The sequence below is a fragment of the Neurospora crassa genome, linkage group I, assembly GCF_000182925.2.
Source record: "Neurospora crassa OR74A linkage group I, whole genome shotgun sequence".
Classification (NCBI taxonomy): Eukaryota; Fungi; Ascomycota; class Sordariomycetes; order Sordariales; family Sordariaceae; genus Neurospora; species Neurospora crassa.
Genome location: NC_026501.1, coordinates 3,284,227 through 3,300,987, shown reverse-complemented (window position 1 = coordinate 3,300,987; position 16,761 = coordinate 3,284,227). Strand labels below are relative to the sequence as shown.

At 50.6% G+C, this 16,761-nt stretch overlaps 2 protein-coding genes across 2 annotated transcripts; both read left to right on the top strand.

The window, feature by feature from the left end:
• Positions 1-98: 98 nt before the first annotated feature.
• NCU02716 (pre-mRNA splicing factor) lies at positions 99-2,664 on the top strand. Its single transcript, XM_960008.2, has 2 exons — positions 99-615; positions 718-2,664. The coding sequence occupies exons 1-2, from the start codon at positions 268-270 to the stop codon at positions 2,203-2,205; spliced, it is 1,836 nt and encodes a 611-aa protein (XP_965101.1). The 5' UTR covers positions 99-267; the 3' UTR covers positions 2,206-2,664.
• Positions 2,665-14,247: 11,583 nt separating this feature from the next.
• csp-1 (conidial separation-1) lies at positions 14,248-16,520 on the top strand. Its single transcript, XM_960393.2, has one exon. It carries the CDS (start codon positions 14,999-15,001, stop codon positions 15,860-15,862), a length of 864 nt encoding a protein of 287 aa, XP_965486.1. The 5' UTR covers positions 14,248-14,998; the 3' UTR covers positions 15,863-16,520.
• Positions 16,521-16,761: the final 241 nt, after the last annotated feature.

Below are 16,761 nucleotides of genomic sequence, written 5' to 3'. Positions count from 1 at the left end.
GCACTGTGTACGACCGGCAGGCAAAGCACTGGCGCAACGAGGTCAGTACAGTACGCTAGGCCGTGATGCAACGCCGCGGTCTCTTGCCTCCATTCTTCCCAAAACCAAAACAAGTCGACAACACATCGAACTCTTTTCCATTCTTTCTTCGGCACACGGCAGCTGTTGTACCTGTATCAGCGACTGTCCCGTTTACTCCTGAATCTAACCACCTTGAGACCCGAACAGTCGCCGAATATTCTGCCCAGGAAACAGGGTTTTGCCAACATGTCGTCTACTCTCGACGAGCTCCTCCAGGACTTTGAGGACTCTGGCTCCGAGGCCGGTGGCGAGGAGTATGGCGATGGTCTTCTAGGCGATGGCGTTGACACGACTGGAGGCTCCGGCGTGGACGACGCACATGTACCGATCAATGATGAGGATCAAGATGAAGGCATGGGCGACGAGGAGGGCGAGGACGAAGACGAAGCTATGGGTGGCGTCGGCGCCGACGACTCGAATGCTGTAGAAGATCCCGAGGAAGCAAAAGCCAAGGTTGAGAAGATGCATCTGGGAGGAGTGCGAGATGTTCGAACTGTTGCGACTCTTATGAAGTCATTGAAGCCAGTACTCGAGGTTAGTTCCCTTATACCCGTTTGCGGTGCTCCCTTTGAACATGGAAAAGCGTTTACATCTTATTTGAGCAATAGCCCTGACAGTCTGGATCGAACGTTGCAGAAAATCGCACACTATCAAGCACAACCCGCTCAGGCCAACGACGTCGGCCATGTCGAAGATCACCCGGAATACAACCTCTTGACCAACGCCAACAGACTGTCTACTCTGATAGACAGTGAGGTGGCCCTTGTCCACAAGTTTGTGAGGGATCACTTCTCCGCCAGATTTGCTGCACTCGAGTCGCTATTACCGAACCCAATCGAATACTGCAAGGTTGTTGCCATCTTGGGCAACTCCCCAATGGACTCGGAGAGCATGAAAGCGTTGCAGCTTTCCACCGATAACCCTCTGGGGTTAACCCTCAAGTCAGTTCTTGACGGACCAACCTTGATGATTGTCACGGTGGAAGCCACGGTTTCCAAGGGTCAATTTCTGGGCGAGAATGAGATCCAGCGCGTCACAGAAGCGTGCTTGATGGTGGTCGATCTTGATAAGGCTAAGAAGACCCTCACTGAGTACGTACAGTCTCGCATGAACATCTTTGCGCCAAACTTGACGGCTCTCATCGGTTCCCTCACAGCAGCACAGCTTCTTAACCAAGCCGGCGGCCTGACTGGCCTTTCCAAAACCCCGGCTTGCAACCTCCCGGCTTGGGGCTCTAAGAAACAGACAAGTTCTGCTCTTGCCACCAATGTCGGCATCAGACAGCAGGGCTTCATCTATCAGTCAGACATCATTCGTGGGATTCCAACCGACCTCAAGAAACAGGCTATGAAAATGTTTGCAAACAAGATTGTCATGTGCGCGCGCACCGACTGCTTTCACCAGTTCAGGGATGGGTCAGAAGGCGAACGACTGAAGGACGAATGTCTAGACCGCCTAGATAAGTTGCAGCAAAAGCCAAACAGCAAGGGCGCACGCGCTCTCCCGGCACCCGACGACAAGCCGAGTAGAAAGCGTGGTGGCCGACGCGCTCGTAAAGCCAAGGAGGCCACGGCCATGACGGAATTGCGCAAGGCTCAGAACCGTATGGCCTTTGGCAAAGAGGAGAAGGAAGTCGGTTATGGCACGGGCGACGCTACCGCTGGCATGGGCATGATCGGCCAGCGTGACGATGGACGTCTACGGGTCACGCAAATCGACCAGCGCACGCGTGCCAAGTTGAGTGCAAAGAGCAAGGGCTGGGGTGGCGCCAGCTCGCTCAATGGCGGCGCCGCATCATCTCTCAGAGGGCTTGCTGGCGGTGGCAGCGGCATTGGCAACATCAATCTGGCTGCCAGCAAGGGCTTGCGGACGTCAGGCGTTGGTACCACGGTGGGCAGCGCCACCGCCGGAACGGTATCGTCGTTGGCGTTTACGCCTATGCAAGGCTTAGAGCTCGTTGATCCAAAGGTGCAATACGAGCTTAGCAGGAAGCGCAAAGCAGACGAGGACCGCTGGTTTAAGGGCGGCACATTCACCCAAGTTGGCAACTCGGGTGGCGCCGGTGAATTCAAGAAGCCTGCATTGCCCCCCAGCAAGAGACAAGATACGGGAGCGACGAAGTGACACCTGTACATGGAGACGGTGGACGAGCCGGTCGATGAAAGCGTACGCCGGTGACCAAGCGTGGTCCCCTAACCTCAATCCCGTTGGGATGGCTCGGTGTGTCCCTGGTCAGTTGGATACTCTGAAGGGAGAAGTATCCGAGCTAATACCGGCTAAGCTAAAGTTTGCACAACTCATGTCATTCTAGATCATAATCATATCATGGACTCGGCAATTTTTTGAGGGTCATGCTGCTAGGGGGAAAAAACTCAGGGAAGTGATCACATTCCATTTGCGACAAAGGCTTTTCTCCTGTACTTTGGTTGATGTTATGTTGCTGTACATGCATCCTCTTATCGTGTTGATGTTCCACTGTTAACCTAAACCAATTCATAGGAGAGGGAATGAGTTTACCAGTCCCATGCACTACGACTGTTAGTGAACCTATAACGTAGGAATCCGTAGATCTTACGAAATCTCATGTGTGTTTCTAATCAGAACATCGATGATATCCTTCTGCTTCAGTTCGGCATACCGAGATCCTGAAGACAGACGGCTCGAATAATTTAGGTATACGGTTTGGTTTCCTTCGGCATGGCCATGTTTAAAGGGTGTGCGTACGTCTGACACTCACCGGGCATGCCTTTTGAAGACAAACAACATAGAAGACACGCAGAAGTACCGGCCCTTACACAAAGAACAGTTGGGCCGCTGCTTGTCCGTTCGTCTGTTGTCTTTAGCTGCAGGCCAAGTCCAGACCGGTTGTGTCACGACATACCTGTCTGCCAGTATGACCGTCAACAAGTAGAATGGCATCCTATCGTGTCATGTTGGTTTAGGACATCTTCTGAAGTAGTCAAGGTAGTCAAGGGTATCGTTGGCTTGTAATACATACCTGATCCCAACTTGGGGGTGGAGCTCCATCTAATCTCTTTTATCTCAAGTCCTGGAGAGAGAGAAAAAGAAAAGGCAAAAACAACACCAGACCAAGAAAAGACAAAAAGAAACGCAAAAGAAAAAGAAAAAAAAAAAAGAACAAAGGTGAAAGAAAGGAAAAGAAAAGGAAAAAGAAAAGAGATTGCAAAAAAAAAGCTACAGAAGAACGAGGAAACATAGAGAGAGAGAGAGAGAGAGAGAGTAAAGCACCAAATAGATTACCATACCGGGGCCCCGCACTGCCCCCCTTGTTTTCCACTTCTCACAGACGGGAAAGTTGTTCAACGAAAAAATGTTGATCACTTCCCCATTAGCCCTGAACAGAATTCGCGCAGAATCCGGTAGGCCTGTATGCTTGGCACTATGGTATTCTTGAAAAATTGCCATGTTCCACAAGAGCAACAGCGCAGAATACCATGGTCAGCTTGGGAATGTGCTTGGCTGGAGCTTGGGGTATCTAGTGTGTAGTGTAGTGTAGTGTAGATGGGATGTGTGTGCGTGTCTGTGTGTGTGTGTGTGTGTGTGTGTGTCCGCATTCCACAGTTCGCTGGTTCGCCGGTACATGGTATCACAGGACTAATATCCAAGGGTCAAGGGAAGAAAAGAAAGGGGTCAGAAGGGGTCAAGTGTTCAGTAGCATGGTGCCTTGTGCGGCCGATGATCTTTGCAGTGGTTGAGAGCGGGGACTGGCAGTTACATACTGAATTTTTTCGAGAACATCTCGATCTGATGGATCCCCTTTCTTTTTTTTTTGTCAAGGCAGGGCCTTTTTCGTTTCTTCTTGTTTTTTTTTTTTTTTTCTTTTTTCGCCTTTTCGCTTTGTTTCGGTGGGAGTCTAGAGGCAGGTGCACAATACACTAGTTGCAGCCGTCCTCCCCTGCTGTCTTCGCAAGCTGTCCAAGCCATCCCCATACGTAACTGGCTCTTTTTCTTGACTATCCGGTTCGCCTCTAGCAGACAAAGGTTCACTGCCCCTCCATCATCGAGATATGCATGGGGGGATGGAAAGCTAAGGGAGCGTCATCACACCTACCTCTTTCTGCCTGCCGTGGGAAATTCATTTTGTTCCTTGAGGTCCTCTGCATTCTTGAATGAACCTATTCTATGGCGATGCCATCCCGAGTTAAGTTCAGGTTGAGTCACATGAACATAAACTTACACCATGAAATATAGATGGATAGCTGCAAGCTCCATTTTCATGTTCAAAATATAAAATCGGAATGTTACTGCAGGTCCCTGGAAAGCCAAGTCGAGTAGGTATCCCGAGCCCCACGGCATTCTGTGCCATTGAATGCTTTTTTTTTCCCTCGATCACACCTCTTACAATCTTGACGAATGACAAGGGGCGTGAATGTGCTTATATAGCATTGGCTGGGTTAGGTTGCCGTCGTTATCGCGGCGGAAAGTCATCCACCTGGAAAGACCCTAGCGAGGGGTAGGAAGGGGTTGAATAGATTGCTCTTTCTTTGCTTTTTCTGCTCTTTTCCTGTTGCGGATGATCCCGTCATCCTTCCCACAAAAGGTATTGGATGAGCAACCGAGACATCTTTCTTCCACTCTCTGCTCTGTCAGCGAAAAGTTCGGCGGCTCGGCGAAGCGAGGAAGGGAAGCTACCTACTAGTGTAGTGTACACACCTCCTCCTCTGCAGGCATTCAAAAGGTTATAGCGCGGTGAATGGCAAAGTGACCATACCTTGGGTTCCCATAAATATTGTAGTGTAAGGTAGCTATACCACGCTAACCCTTTACATCCCGGCAGAGATGTGCTTGTACATTCATTGCATGTATGCACAGCACACAAGCTTACTGTATGGCCCGCCCAGGAGGAGAAGAAGAAGAAGAAGGAAAAGGAACAAAAAAGACCTGTCCGTTTCGCACAAGTAGTACTACTGCATAGGGAATATGGCTGGCACATGGTAATCTTACTTGACAAGCGATCTTTTGCTCGACCTACCTGTCTCTGCTTGACGGTAAGAGGAAGGCATCAAATTCCTGTTAGACCTCCTAGGTGGATAATTGTTGTATTGAAGGTACAGTAGAATTCCCCGAAACTGCATGTAATTCAGAAACTATGGGCGATGGCCAAGAGTTATACACCGACTAGATTATATGTTCAATAAATCGAGAGCTGGCTTGTGATGGGAGATAGCGATTCGTGACCGCGCACGTCTACGCATGCAGTTTGAGGCTATATTCCGGTGTATATGTATACACTATAGTATCTGGAGGATGCAAGTTACATACATATGCAGTTGCAGAGGTTTCTTCTGTAGCGAAGCGAGAGTTTTCGGTTCGGCAAGCACTATTTGCCAAGGACTTTTGAGTTGAGCGGCGTTATTGCGCTGGTCATCAGGATTCCCTTTGGATTTAATGCTGTGCGCCGCCAAGGGTGGGTGACGGGTGGGTGTTGACGACGACTGCCCAAGAAGCGTACACGGAAACATAATCTCCATCTCAGCGACTGCGTTCGGTGAAAGAAGAGGAAGGGCGCACCAATTCTGTTGAACTATGAAGCTGCAGTGGAAGGATTTGAGTTGAAAGCAGCATAAGTACCTCTAGGACGAGTACTTCTTCAACACTACTACTGACTAGGTGGCCTCACGTCTGTCTTTCGGAGGAATTTACGTTCACTCACTCAAACGCCCGGTTTTACCGATTGACGCTGATGGCATCATTGATATGCTGTAGCTTGAGACCAGATGGGGTTGCCGCCTTGGCTTTTGACCTTGGCTGCTTGGAAAGCGCTGTCATTCGATGGTGATCAAAGACTTCTTGTCTGTTTTGTTTCTGCATTAGACTGAGGTGAGAAACGCAACTCCGATATGATCCTCACCGTCGGATCAATAACAGTTGATTTCTACTAGTACCAGCTCCTGCAAGATCAGATTCCGCTTATCACGAGAAACACGATGAGGGAAGCACCGTTTGTTCTCGAGATTTCCATGCTCTCTGTCTTTTCCCATTACGGGTTTTGACAGATCGGCGGACCCGATATTCCAGGCTCGGCTGAAGAAGGACCACTCCCAGAGAAGGGCTGATCTGCTGAATTAGATCAGGGCCGAAGATCTGCTGCCGTTGATCATCCAGGGAAATCGTATCGTGACTATCAGTCAATTTCGCAGTGTTCCTCTTTAAAGCCATGATGGGCGCAACAAGGCGTGGCGGTTCGTCATCGCTTGTGCTACTTCAGGCTGAGCTCACTGGGCGCGGCTGCCTGAGCTGCCTTTCATCTCGAGGAGTTGATATCGGCCGGAGGCGTTGCTGGGCGATAGGAAAGGACCCTCAGGTAACATTGCGTCGATACCTTTGCTTTGATGATAATGATGAAGATGAATGTGTAAATGTATGTGTGTGCTGAGGCTGGTATTGTCCTTGTCTAGGAATGCAGCCTTGTTTTCATGCGAGCACGCATAGTGAACACTCGATATCAGGATTGTTCGGAGGATAGGATGGGAAGCTGATTGCACGGAGGTAACCGGCAAGCCAGTTCCGCCTGACACTTCCGGCTTCCCGTCTCCTTGAGTTCACAAAACCGGGAATCCGAACATTCCACTCCGTTTCCAGGGACCAACCGTGTAACGTTCAGATGAGATGTTCCCCGACATGTACCTCTCGAAATTTGGCGTAGGTCCCCAGTGTACTATGTAGTGCATACCTCTACCTTGGAATCGCGGAGTGCAGGGCACTTACAGCATATCACATCACCAGCGAGATTGCTGATGGTGGGCAGTTGAAGCAACTGAGAAGGCAGTCAGGCACCATCACTGTAGATACTTTACCAAGTAGTATGTATCATAGTAGGTGTAAGCAGTGTACGTAGAGGTAGAGGTGCTGACAGGTATCCGTTCGGCAATGGCTGGAATCCCTCTACCGGTGAAAATTTGACATTGTAGCGTCCTGCATGTTGAAGCCAATCGGCGGTTCCTATTTTCCTGCGGAATACGTTCTATGCTTGCAAGGACCTCGGAGGCTCCAGCCCTGATAGCGCTCACCAGCAGTGTAGACGGAATACTTAGCTGACATGCTACATCATCAAGTTCCTCCAAGTGTTCTGCGGGGCGCGCTAAAACGTCAAATTTTTCACCGTCGAAGGGATGGGTAAGGTGCAGCCGCCGGAGAGGCTGCTCCGGCGCCGTCCCTGGTTTCCATTGTCTAGGTACCTAGTGCCCACCCCTTGTAGGGCCCCTCATCAGGGCAACAGGGAAACAATCAGGCCCTACGGTTGCGAGCAAAACTTGAAGTTTTACCTCCCCTGTCAGGTACCACCTCCTGGACCCTGTCAGGTACCGGGCACGAACCGGTACGAGCATGGAAAGCTTCGCAGGGAGCTTTGTATGGCCACTCGAGTGCCAAAGATCGTCTGCGACGGGACCATCGGGTTTAACTTACCCACAACACCATAATACCTAGCTACATGTGTGTAATGGAACCCGGGGATCTTCCACAGCCGAGGGCAGTAGGGATGTACATTGTGCAGATATGCGTATACACCAAAGACACCCCCTACCTACAATCCATATCGTATATATCACATCAATGACTGACTATCAGGTGCTGCTCGTTTGCGTGCGTCGTTGAGTATACGGTTGTGATCTCACGATCTCCTCGCGGTATGAGCCCACTGGGCAGAAAGACCATTTGTACGCTAAGCTCCAAAGACGCACCAACGGCCAACGGTCGAACGGCAAGCACGATGTGCGCTGGTCGTCCGTGCTGTTAGGCTTCTACACTACTACTATATTGAGATCCGCATGAGGCATTCAGGGTCCTGTCGTCGTGTTGGCGTCAGGGTCTAGAGTTTTTGACAGCCGATGTCGACGGCTACATAGAGGTATGCGTATCAATACCTCGGTGATTCAAATGTGATGTAGGGTTAGCCGTGCTGTTCCAATCTATCGTTTTTTTTTTTTTCCCTTTCTCGTGGAAACAAATTGCCAATGTGCCTGATAGACGCCATTGATACACACAGTACGCGAGACTCGGATTTCAGATCAACATTTATTCGACAGCCACTTTGACAGGTTGTATACTATGTACGCACGGTAGATCTCGATATTCCAACAAAAGGCGCGTTTTTCATTCCGGATCGGGATGGCCTCGGATTCCTTGGTCCCTTCCACCTGTCTACCCGAGGCTGTTGGCCGAGCTGGCGCGGTAGGCTGGCATCAAAGGGTCGATCGGGATGAGGGTGTTGTGTCGGCCCGGTGCTATCGCCGTGATACCGCATCTACGTGGTCGACATGAAAGCAAAGTCTAGACCACCGACGGCACATAAAGCGATTCGACTGTTGTTCAAAAGGTACGGAATGCGAGCGTTCTTTGGGTCCCTTTGGCGTGTATACGGTTTCAAGTTTCCTTGGAACAAACTGGGGCATCGCACATGACGGAAATGACGAAAGGTTCTAGGAATCGGATCCAGGGTCTTCCATCGAAGTTTGACACGGTCGGCTGTCAGAGTGATTGAAGGATGAACGCTACCATTATGACGACAGATCGAGATTTTGGGCCTAGATCGAGACCTTTTGCATCGAGACCCTGATTGACCGGGTCCTGCCAAGCGTGCTAAGCGGGCCAAGTGGGCGAAATGCGGGAAGCCCCACTTGGCCTGCGAACCGTCGGGGGCCGTGGCAGTTGTGGCATGACATACTATGTAGATGTGAACAATAGTCCGGACACGATTAGACCAAATCAGACCCAGTGAGTGTCCGGACTTTTTTCTTTACATCACACCAGCACCTCTCTTTTTTTCAGTACAGGTCAAACCTTTTCACCTGAGCACCGCATGCAGTCATTCCCGACACTTGGTTGGATCTGGCTATTGGGGGCAGGCACATACGACACACAATCGGCACCACAGGGTAGTTACTATCACGCAAGCACTCTCACTAAAGTAATAACAAGGAACCTCGGAGGAAAGAGGAGGAGCTCAGAGGAAACACCACCGCTGTCACCGAGAAGTTACGGGACAACACACTGAATTCGAAAGTAGTAGGTGGTTCAAATACATCAAACAGCTGGAGACGGCACCGAAATTTTTATATACAAGGTTTTCCTAGAATGATAAACCACCTCATCCATTCAGGCCCCTCGGCTCTAGCACAAGTCCGTGTCCTGCATAGTATGTATCGCGTGTATGTAGGTTATGCTTGTGCTTGTGCCCGGGCTTTTCGGGGTTGCGATCCCTTGAACCCTTCCCCTCGCCTAAAAACGGGAGCCAAAGAGACGTGGCGGCTGTAGTGGAAGGCGCCGTGAAAGGGAGGGTCACGAAGGGAGGAAAAAAAAAAAAGGACTGTACTGAAGTGACTCGATTGCATTCCCGTAAGGCAGCCCCTGTCTGTAGTATACTTGCACAGTACAAAGGATTAGTCCTCTCACCCTCATCATGATCGCTATATCGCGTCGCTTCCGTGTAATTGGGACCTTTCTTTAATAGACAGGCGGAGAATTGGACCCCTGACACAACCCCTCACGTACGGCCGGAGCTTTTGTCCCTAAACTTTGGTGTTATTGCCTGGCTATATCAGTTTTTGGTAACGGGCCATTATGAACTGATATCCCGCTTTCATCGGTCGAGTTTGAGTGTAAATATGGCTAAAATTTGTACTTGAGATCCTTTTCCACGTCTGCCTATCTTGATCTATTTAGTCAGAAAAACAAGATGTCGGAGCACCTTCATGTAATTAGCTATTGGACTAAACTTCTCCCTAGTGCTACAAAGTAGAGCGGTATCAAGATAGGTCCATGTTGTTTTCGAGACTAGTCAAAGCACTAGTAGATACGACCGTTTCTTACCAGGACTTGGGGATTTCAAATGCGGAGAATATGTACAGTGGGTGGGGACAAATATTTTGATGCGCGTGGACAGGGAAGGAACGACAGGCGACGGCGGACTGTGCTTTTGATCTTTGCACTCAGAAGAGGGGAAATGAAGACAGCACAACAATGGGTAAGTATGTACTCACTATGTGGCCGCTACAATGATGACGTCTACCACCCAAATGTTCAGCCTTCCGCGGAGCGTTTTCAGCCGCGCGTATAATGTCTGTACAAACTGATGGAGCTATAGCCAGCCTAGTTATACCACTTCCTGCCGGAGCACAACTCCTCTTCAGATACTTCTAAGCGTAACGTTAACTGCAGTGCATCTTCAACTCAAGGAAGCCGGATGGTCCGAGGAGTTGGATCGAATGATAGACCCTTGGCCGTTCGTAAGGGATGTAAGTGTACCGCCGTTCATGACTCCCTGTCTATAGCCGTTGCGCCCGATTGTTGTTAATGTCTCGTGGATAGTCTTGTCTCTCGTTCCTGGTTTCTACACGCTATGAATCAATGACAACAAATTCCTCCTTTAGAAGATCCGCGGCGGCCGTAATTTGACTGCTTGTACATAACGAGCTATTAAAGTTGGTCTGCACATCAGCCAAGGTCCCTTGAGGTGTGGGTAGCTTGTCGCAGGCGGCTACACGTGTAAATACAAATGTATCGCCAGCTCGCTGCTTGAGTAAGATTCGGAAAATATTCTACCCAATTCTTCGATAGTTGTGTGTATATCAGCGTAGGCATACTGTGCTCTGTGGACTACAGTACAGGTACCGTGCCGATTTCGAAGCTATCGTGTGGACAGGCCATACTATACAGATTGCCAAGAACCTAAGGGCAATTCGCTCACTGTGTGCGGAGACGTTGCTGAGGCTCCGATGGCGTCCATTTCGGACAGGAACCAACGCATCTCTATTCTTTTCCACATGAGGCGCAGGGTTCAGGAACCTCGATCGGTAACTTTCCGATTATTGGCTTGTCTATCGGCATTGCATTCAGAATTCGTCCCTCAACTGGGGTAGCTCTGGGCCGCCCATGGCGATTTCTGGTACGACGAAGACCGACAGCCAGGAATTGATGAGAAGCTAAAGAAGTGGACGAGCAGATGGGCCAGTCGCGGTCCCTATTGCCCCGTAGCGTCGTCTCTGCTGTCTCGTGCCATGTTGGCTCTTGGTGGATTGGAATATCGAGATTATCGACAATTTTTGCACAACCGTGACAACCAACGCCGCGCCATCCCGGGGCTGTCAGTGCCACGTTACCAAATCGCTCGATCTCAAGCATCCATGAGTCCATCCGTCTTCCAAGCTTTTGCTTTGCTGTGCTCCTCGTGATTTTCCCCTTGTGCCTATCTGTCTCAGCACCAACAGCCACTTTTCCATCCCTTTTGTTGTGCATCATGGCGATTTTCCCTGCCGATGGCCAACAACAAGGGATCACGAGTCAAGATTCCAAGGATACTGCCTCCAAACTCAGGGGTAAACGGGTTCAGAAGCTTGATGCGGCTATGTAGGTCTGGTATGTAGGTCCTGGGCAGGCCAGTGACTTTACTCTATGAGGTCTTGCGAGACACAGACAGGCACACCAGCGGGAACTTATGGCTGGCAGCTCCGAACCCTGGGTTTGACTGCGTTTTATCCTGCCTCTATCCGTCTGCCATTGTGCATATTCACCTACTTGTGAGATTTCTGAATCTGAGGGCAGGTAACCAAACATCTTGTTTTCCGAGCCACGGAACCCTGCATTGATAACATGTGTGGCCTGCCCCCTCCAGTATCAGGGGTCTTGGGAGTGCTGTGCAGGAGCTTGATAGCCACGCCGAGGTAGCAGATTAAGCTTCCCAATCCCACTATCACCAGAAGGTGTCAGCATGGAAAAGACGGAAATTGCCGATGTCGTTAGGATACCGCATTGTTAAGCGTGTCCGCTTCTGGCCAGTTATGAGTAACAAAGCTGGGGTCCTTGCGCTGCCGCCGCTGACGTCATCCTATTTTTTTGTTCTCTTTCTCAAATATTGGCCTTTTTGCGCGAGCTGTACACTGGTCGGTTGTTGCCGTGGGATGGTGAGCAGAGGGAACGGAGCGCGACACGCTAGCTGCATGTCTCTCTCTGAGCCCCAAGTCGTCTTTGACAGCCAGCAAGGTCTGGGATACCCTTGGCGAATTCGATAGGGGCTCTAAACTATCAAGGAGGTGACTTGTAGTGGGAATGTGTACCAGAAGGCCCGGGCCCGGTAGGAGCTGCACTATGCTCAATGGGAATTCCCTCCGAAATTCCAAGCTGCCGCCGCCTAGTTTGGCTTGGAAGCTATCCCTGTACGGAGGAAGCATCTATTGGCACCCAAACAAGGTGTTTGTTGAGGAGATGCTGACTCGGTTTGGAAATGTCCATGATGATCGCCCACCACTCTGTTAGCCATGGCCGTCTAGGCTGTGCCATATCAGCTGCGATGTTGAAGGGATTGGAAAGATTGGGAAGAAGGGGGTGGAAGGATAGCTGGAAGAGAGGATCCAGATTTCAGCAAAGATAGATATCGATTCACATCTCTGGTTTCCTGGCGATACCCAGAACCGCAAGCCAGCAGCCAATCAATCGGCATCCTGGGGCGGATTCATACTACCTTCCCCGGGCCCCGGGCCCCGGGCCTCCGTGCGTGCGTGTGTCTGCTGCCAGCCCGTTGTCTCCTTGTACACTAGCAGACTGCATAGCACTGGATGCTACAGGCGGGTGGCCTTGCGTGGTCTCGATGTACCTGATCTGCTCCTCCCCTAGACGCTCCCCACGATGATGTGCAAATCAAGGAAGCCACACCCATCCGTGTCTCCGGCGCTGATCCAGCTAGCAATGTAGTTTACAAAGTACCGGTGCTAGTGCAGAAAATGGTATTTTCCTTACTAGCGGAGCTGTTGCAACTTACCCAAATAGAGGTAGTTTTCTTTTTTTTTTATTCTTTTTTTTTTTTTTTTCGAAATATCCTTTTCAACTGTTCCCATAAAAAAAAAAAATGATCCCTTTGATCCCTTTGATCACATCCTCAACAAGCATCCAACCCCAAGTTCCGTATATCCCATCCACATCAGACGGCCTCTTCAACACCAACCCAAGGACCCTTAAAAGTGGGCGGAACACACGTACCATCTGGGATATAATACCTGGCCTGTATCCATATGGCGCTGCCATGGGAAAGTAGACGAAGACAACGCCCACAGGGCCCTCGCTCCTAAACGATTGTCGCACCGGAGAGGGCAAACGGTCGGTCGTGGGGAAGATGTAGCAAGAATTTCGTCATCGTTCCCAGTTCGTATATCCTGGGGCAACCCATAATTTTGCAGCTAGCTGAATTGGTCTCTAGGGCGACGCATGCCGCCGGGATGTCAGCCAAGCAGGGGTTGAGAGGAGTGTATGAGTAGGCGTGAGCGGGGTGTGCAGGCCTAAGTTTTTGCAAAGGTTGGCTGTTGTCAAAAACGGGAATATAAGCGTAATGATTATGTTACGGCAACTGTGACAGAACATCAATTAGCCTGCGGGAAGACCCTCTCTTGTAGGGTACTTACTTGGAGTCGACATGATCCTTTGCACAACAGAGACACCGTTCCTTTTTCTCTGCATATTTTCAAACGCGGCCTGAGTGTGATGTCTGAATTCGCACAAAGGCCTGCAAAACCGCGCTGCTGCGTGCCATTTGAACATGCTTCCCGTACTACAACCAGTTTGGACTTTTGCCGTATGTTTGCAGTCCCTTCGTGTCGGGGAGTCATGCAACGGATACACTCCGGATTTAACTTACTAGCGTTGGTGTTTTTTTTTTGTTTTGTTTTTTTTCCGTCCAGGTCATCGCTCGTGTCGCAAGCCAAGGTGCTGCTGGGAAAGTGAGTGGAGAGACAAGAAGACGATGCCGGTGATGGTCGATGCGACTAACGATGGGCGCGGCGATGCGATGCCTGGACGGGGCGATGGCCGGACAGTGCCAGCATTATTCCATAAACTGTAAGCTGGCGGGATACGCCCTTATACTGTGCTGCCCTCAGCACTGCGCAGCGCTGGAGGGAGACGGGAGGTACGTACCTGAACGGAGTACCTACGGGAATACCTGACAGATTACGGTCTCAGGAACACACTGGAAGGTACCGTAGGGAGTAGCTGCCCGGTTCGCAGGGATCTTCACGCCTGGCGGCTGCTCAACCTGCAGCCCCTCGCTGCGCTCGCTGGCCGTCCGCAACAATGGCACAATCTAGGAAACACACCCCTGCGCGATGGACGCCAAGTGGGTTCCCAGGATGCAAGACGGATTGAGAATGGGGTTTGAGCGCGCCCGGTCACTTTCCCATGTCGGATGTCCGCCAGCCCGCCTGAGCGACGCACCAGCGACCGACCGAGAGCTCATCGTGCCTCCCTTTATTAACACCGGCTGTCCCGTGCCTTCCGTGCCCTCCTTCACTTCATAAAAAAGGGTTCATTATCCAGCCTATCCTCCTCTTCGTTCCTGTCTTCATCTTCCGCTCGCTACTCCATCCAAGAAGCATTCATCCTCACCGTCCGTCTCATCCGTCCACAGGACCGCCGACTTCTTCGCCCACCCATCTTAGGAGTATACATACAGTTACCACATCCAGTCAACTACAAACGACAAAGACAGACACAGATATCGGTCCTACCTTTACCGACCCATTGCATTCACCACACATTACCCTGGACAGAATCGGTGGTTAGAGCTTTGAGCTTTTTTTCCCCCGACATTCGGCAACCGACAGCGAAAAGTTTTCAGCGCGGGCCATTTTACCTAAGCGTCTAGCTACATTGCACCGCCTTTCCTGAGAGCCTCACGGAAGCAAACCAACGACGGCCCAAACTTGCTTCGGAAGTTGTGTGCTGCGCCTGTTCTCAGCCAGAGTAACTTTTTCTCATCAGCTTGTAACTTTTTGGTCTTCTGCAATCCATTCGGTTCTTTTCCGCCGACGTCGATCCTCCGCCTTCCGCCGAGTCCACAATTATTGGACCGTCTCCGCCCCATCTTTATCCGTCATCCGGCCTTGCTTTGCGCGCTACCGCTACTACCATCATGTTCGCCAGGGACGCCAATGGACACACTGTCCAGCTCCTCAACGACGATGAGCCTCAAAAAGCTCCCCAGGTCCAGTATCAGCCCATGCCTTACCGCGCGCCATCCAGCTTTGGACAACCCTACCACCCCGCCTTGACCAGGAGTATCTCGTCGTCACCAAACACTCCAGAGCTGCTTCGATCCGACTCCTATGACTCCCAAATGAGCAACGAGCCCATCTCTCCCATGACTCCCATCTACGACTATAGCCGGGGTTACCCTATCGATACTCGGCCGTACGAGGACTACTCCGACGCTCACAGCTACATTGGTGCGAAGAGGCCGCGCACCATGAGCGACAGCAGGTCCATGTCTTATGAGGATGACGCTGCCAGCCCGGCAGCCACTGAAAGGGCCGGCAAGCGCTATCCGTGCAGGTATCGGGACAGCCATGGTTGTGAAAAGACCTTCACCACATCCGGCCATGCTTCGAGGCATTCCAAGATTCACACTGCCGAAAAGGCTGTCCCCTGTTCGTTTCAAGGCTGCACCAAAAAGTTCACACGGGCCGACAACATGAAGCAGCATCTGGAAACACACTACAAGGACAAGTCGCGCTCATCTACCCGGCCATCTCTAGCTGGAGAGCGCAAGCCTTCTTCCTCAGGAAAGTCCTCTCGATCCAAGTCAACAACATCAGTAACAACCGTCGCCGCTGCCGCTAGCCCGGCCACACTACCACTCACACCTGGGGTTGGGAGTGCCTGGGACATGCGTGGACTTAACCTTCCTCTTCTGAGCCCTTCGGTCGCTGTGCCAACGCCGAGTAGTGGGCTAGACGCTCTGGCTATGGCAGTCGCCTGCCAAGAAGGGTCTTCTTAGTCAATTCTACATTTTAATATGACCCTTCTTTTTCCTTTTTAAATCTGCGTCGGTACTTCTCGGAGGATCGAGCATCTGTGTCTCGCCACTGCCAGCTGACAGGCGTGTTTGCTGTCAGACATGACGTATCCGCCGCGCTTTCGCTTTTACGACGCGGCTTCTCACATTTCCGTTGTCTTGGATCCTATAGGGAATGGTACAAAGCAACCCTCACTCTATTCTCTTGTGTTGCGAAGCATGCAATATCTTACTGGGGTCGGTACTTGTCAAAAAGGCCTTTTTTGCCTGGGATTATACACTTACAATTTAGAGGTCAAGTACACGCATGGTGGAGACCTTTTTTTATTTTCTTTATTTTCTGTTTCTTGCATTCAATTATCAACATGAACTGGGATCAGGCAACATGGAAGAGGGCAAGGGGTATATTTGCTTAGGGTACGGCGCAATTAGGGGTGAAGTTGTTTCTTCTCGTCATCTATCCGACAACAGGCTGATCAGGATGGTGGCCGTATGGAATGAGTGGCTTGGCGTTCTACTGTCCATGTGTATCAATTTTAGGGTTTGCAACTGGCATCGATATCCTCTTCTTGGTTACACAATACACAAAGCGTCTTATATAGCTAAAAGACCAATAACAAGCTTGACAAATTGACCATACATACAGTACTTTTCCTATGTTGACGCTAGACTCTTCCCCTGTGACCAACACATAATGTTACTACGTCTATGGGCATAACTAGCACGGGCTATCTGTCTTCCAGGAAAACCGTTCCAGGGCAAGTACGCAAAATGTTTATCAAGAGGTCGGTCATAATTCATCATTAAAATGCTAGGTGCAGGATAGCTACTTTTCCATCCTTCCAACCTTCTAGCGTATAAGGCGAGGACCGTGCATCAAC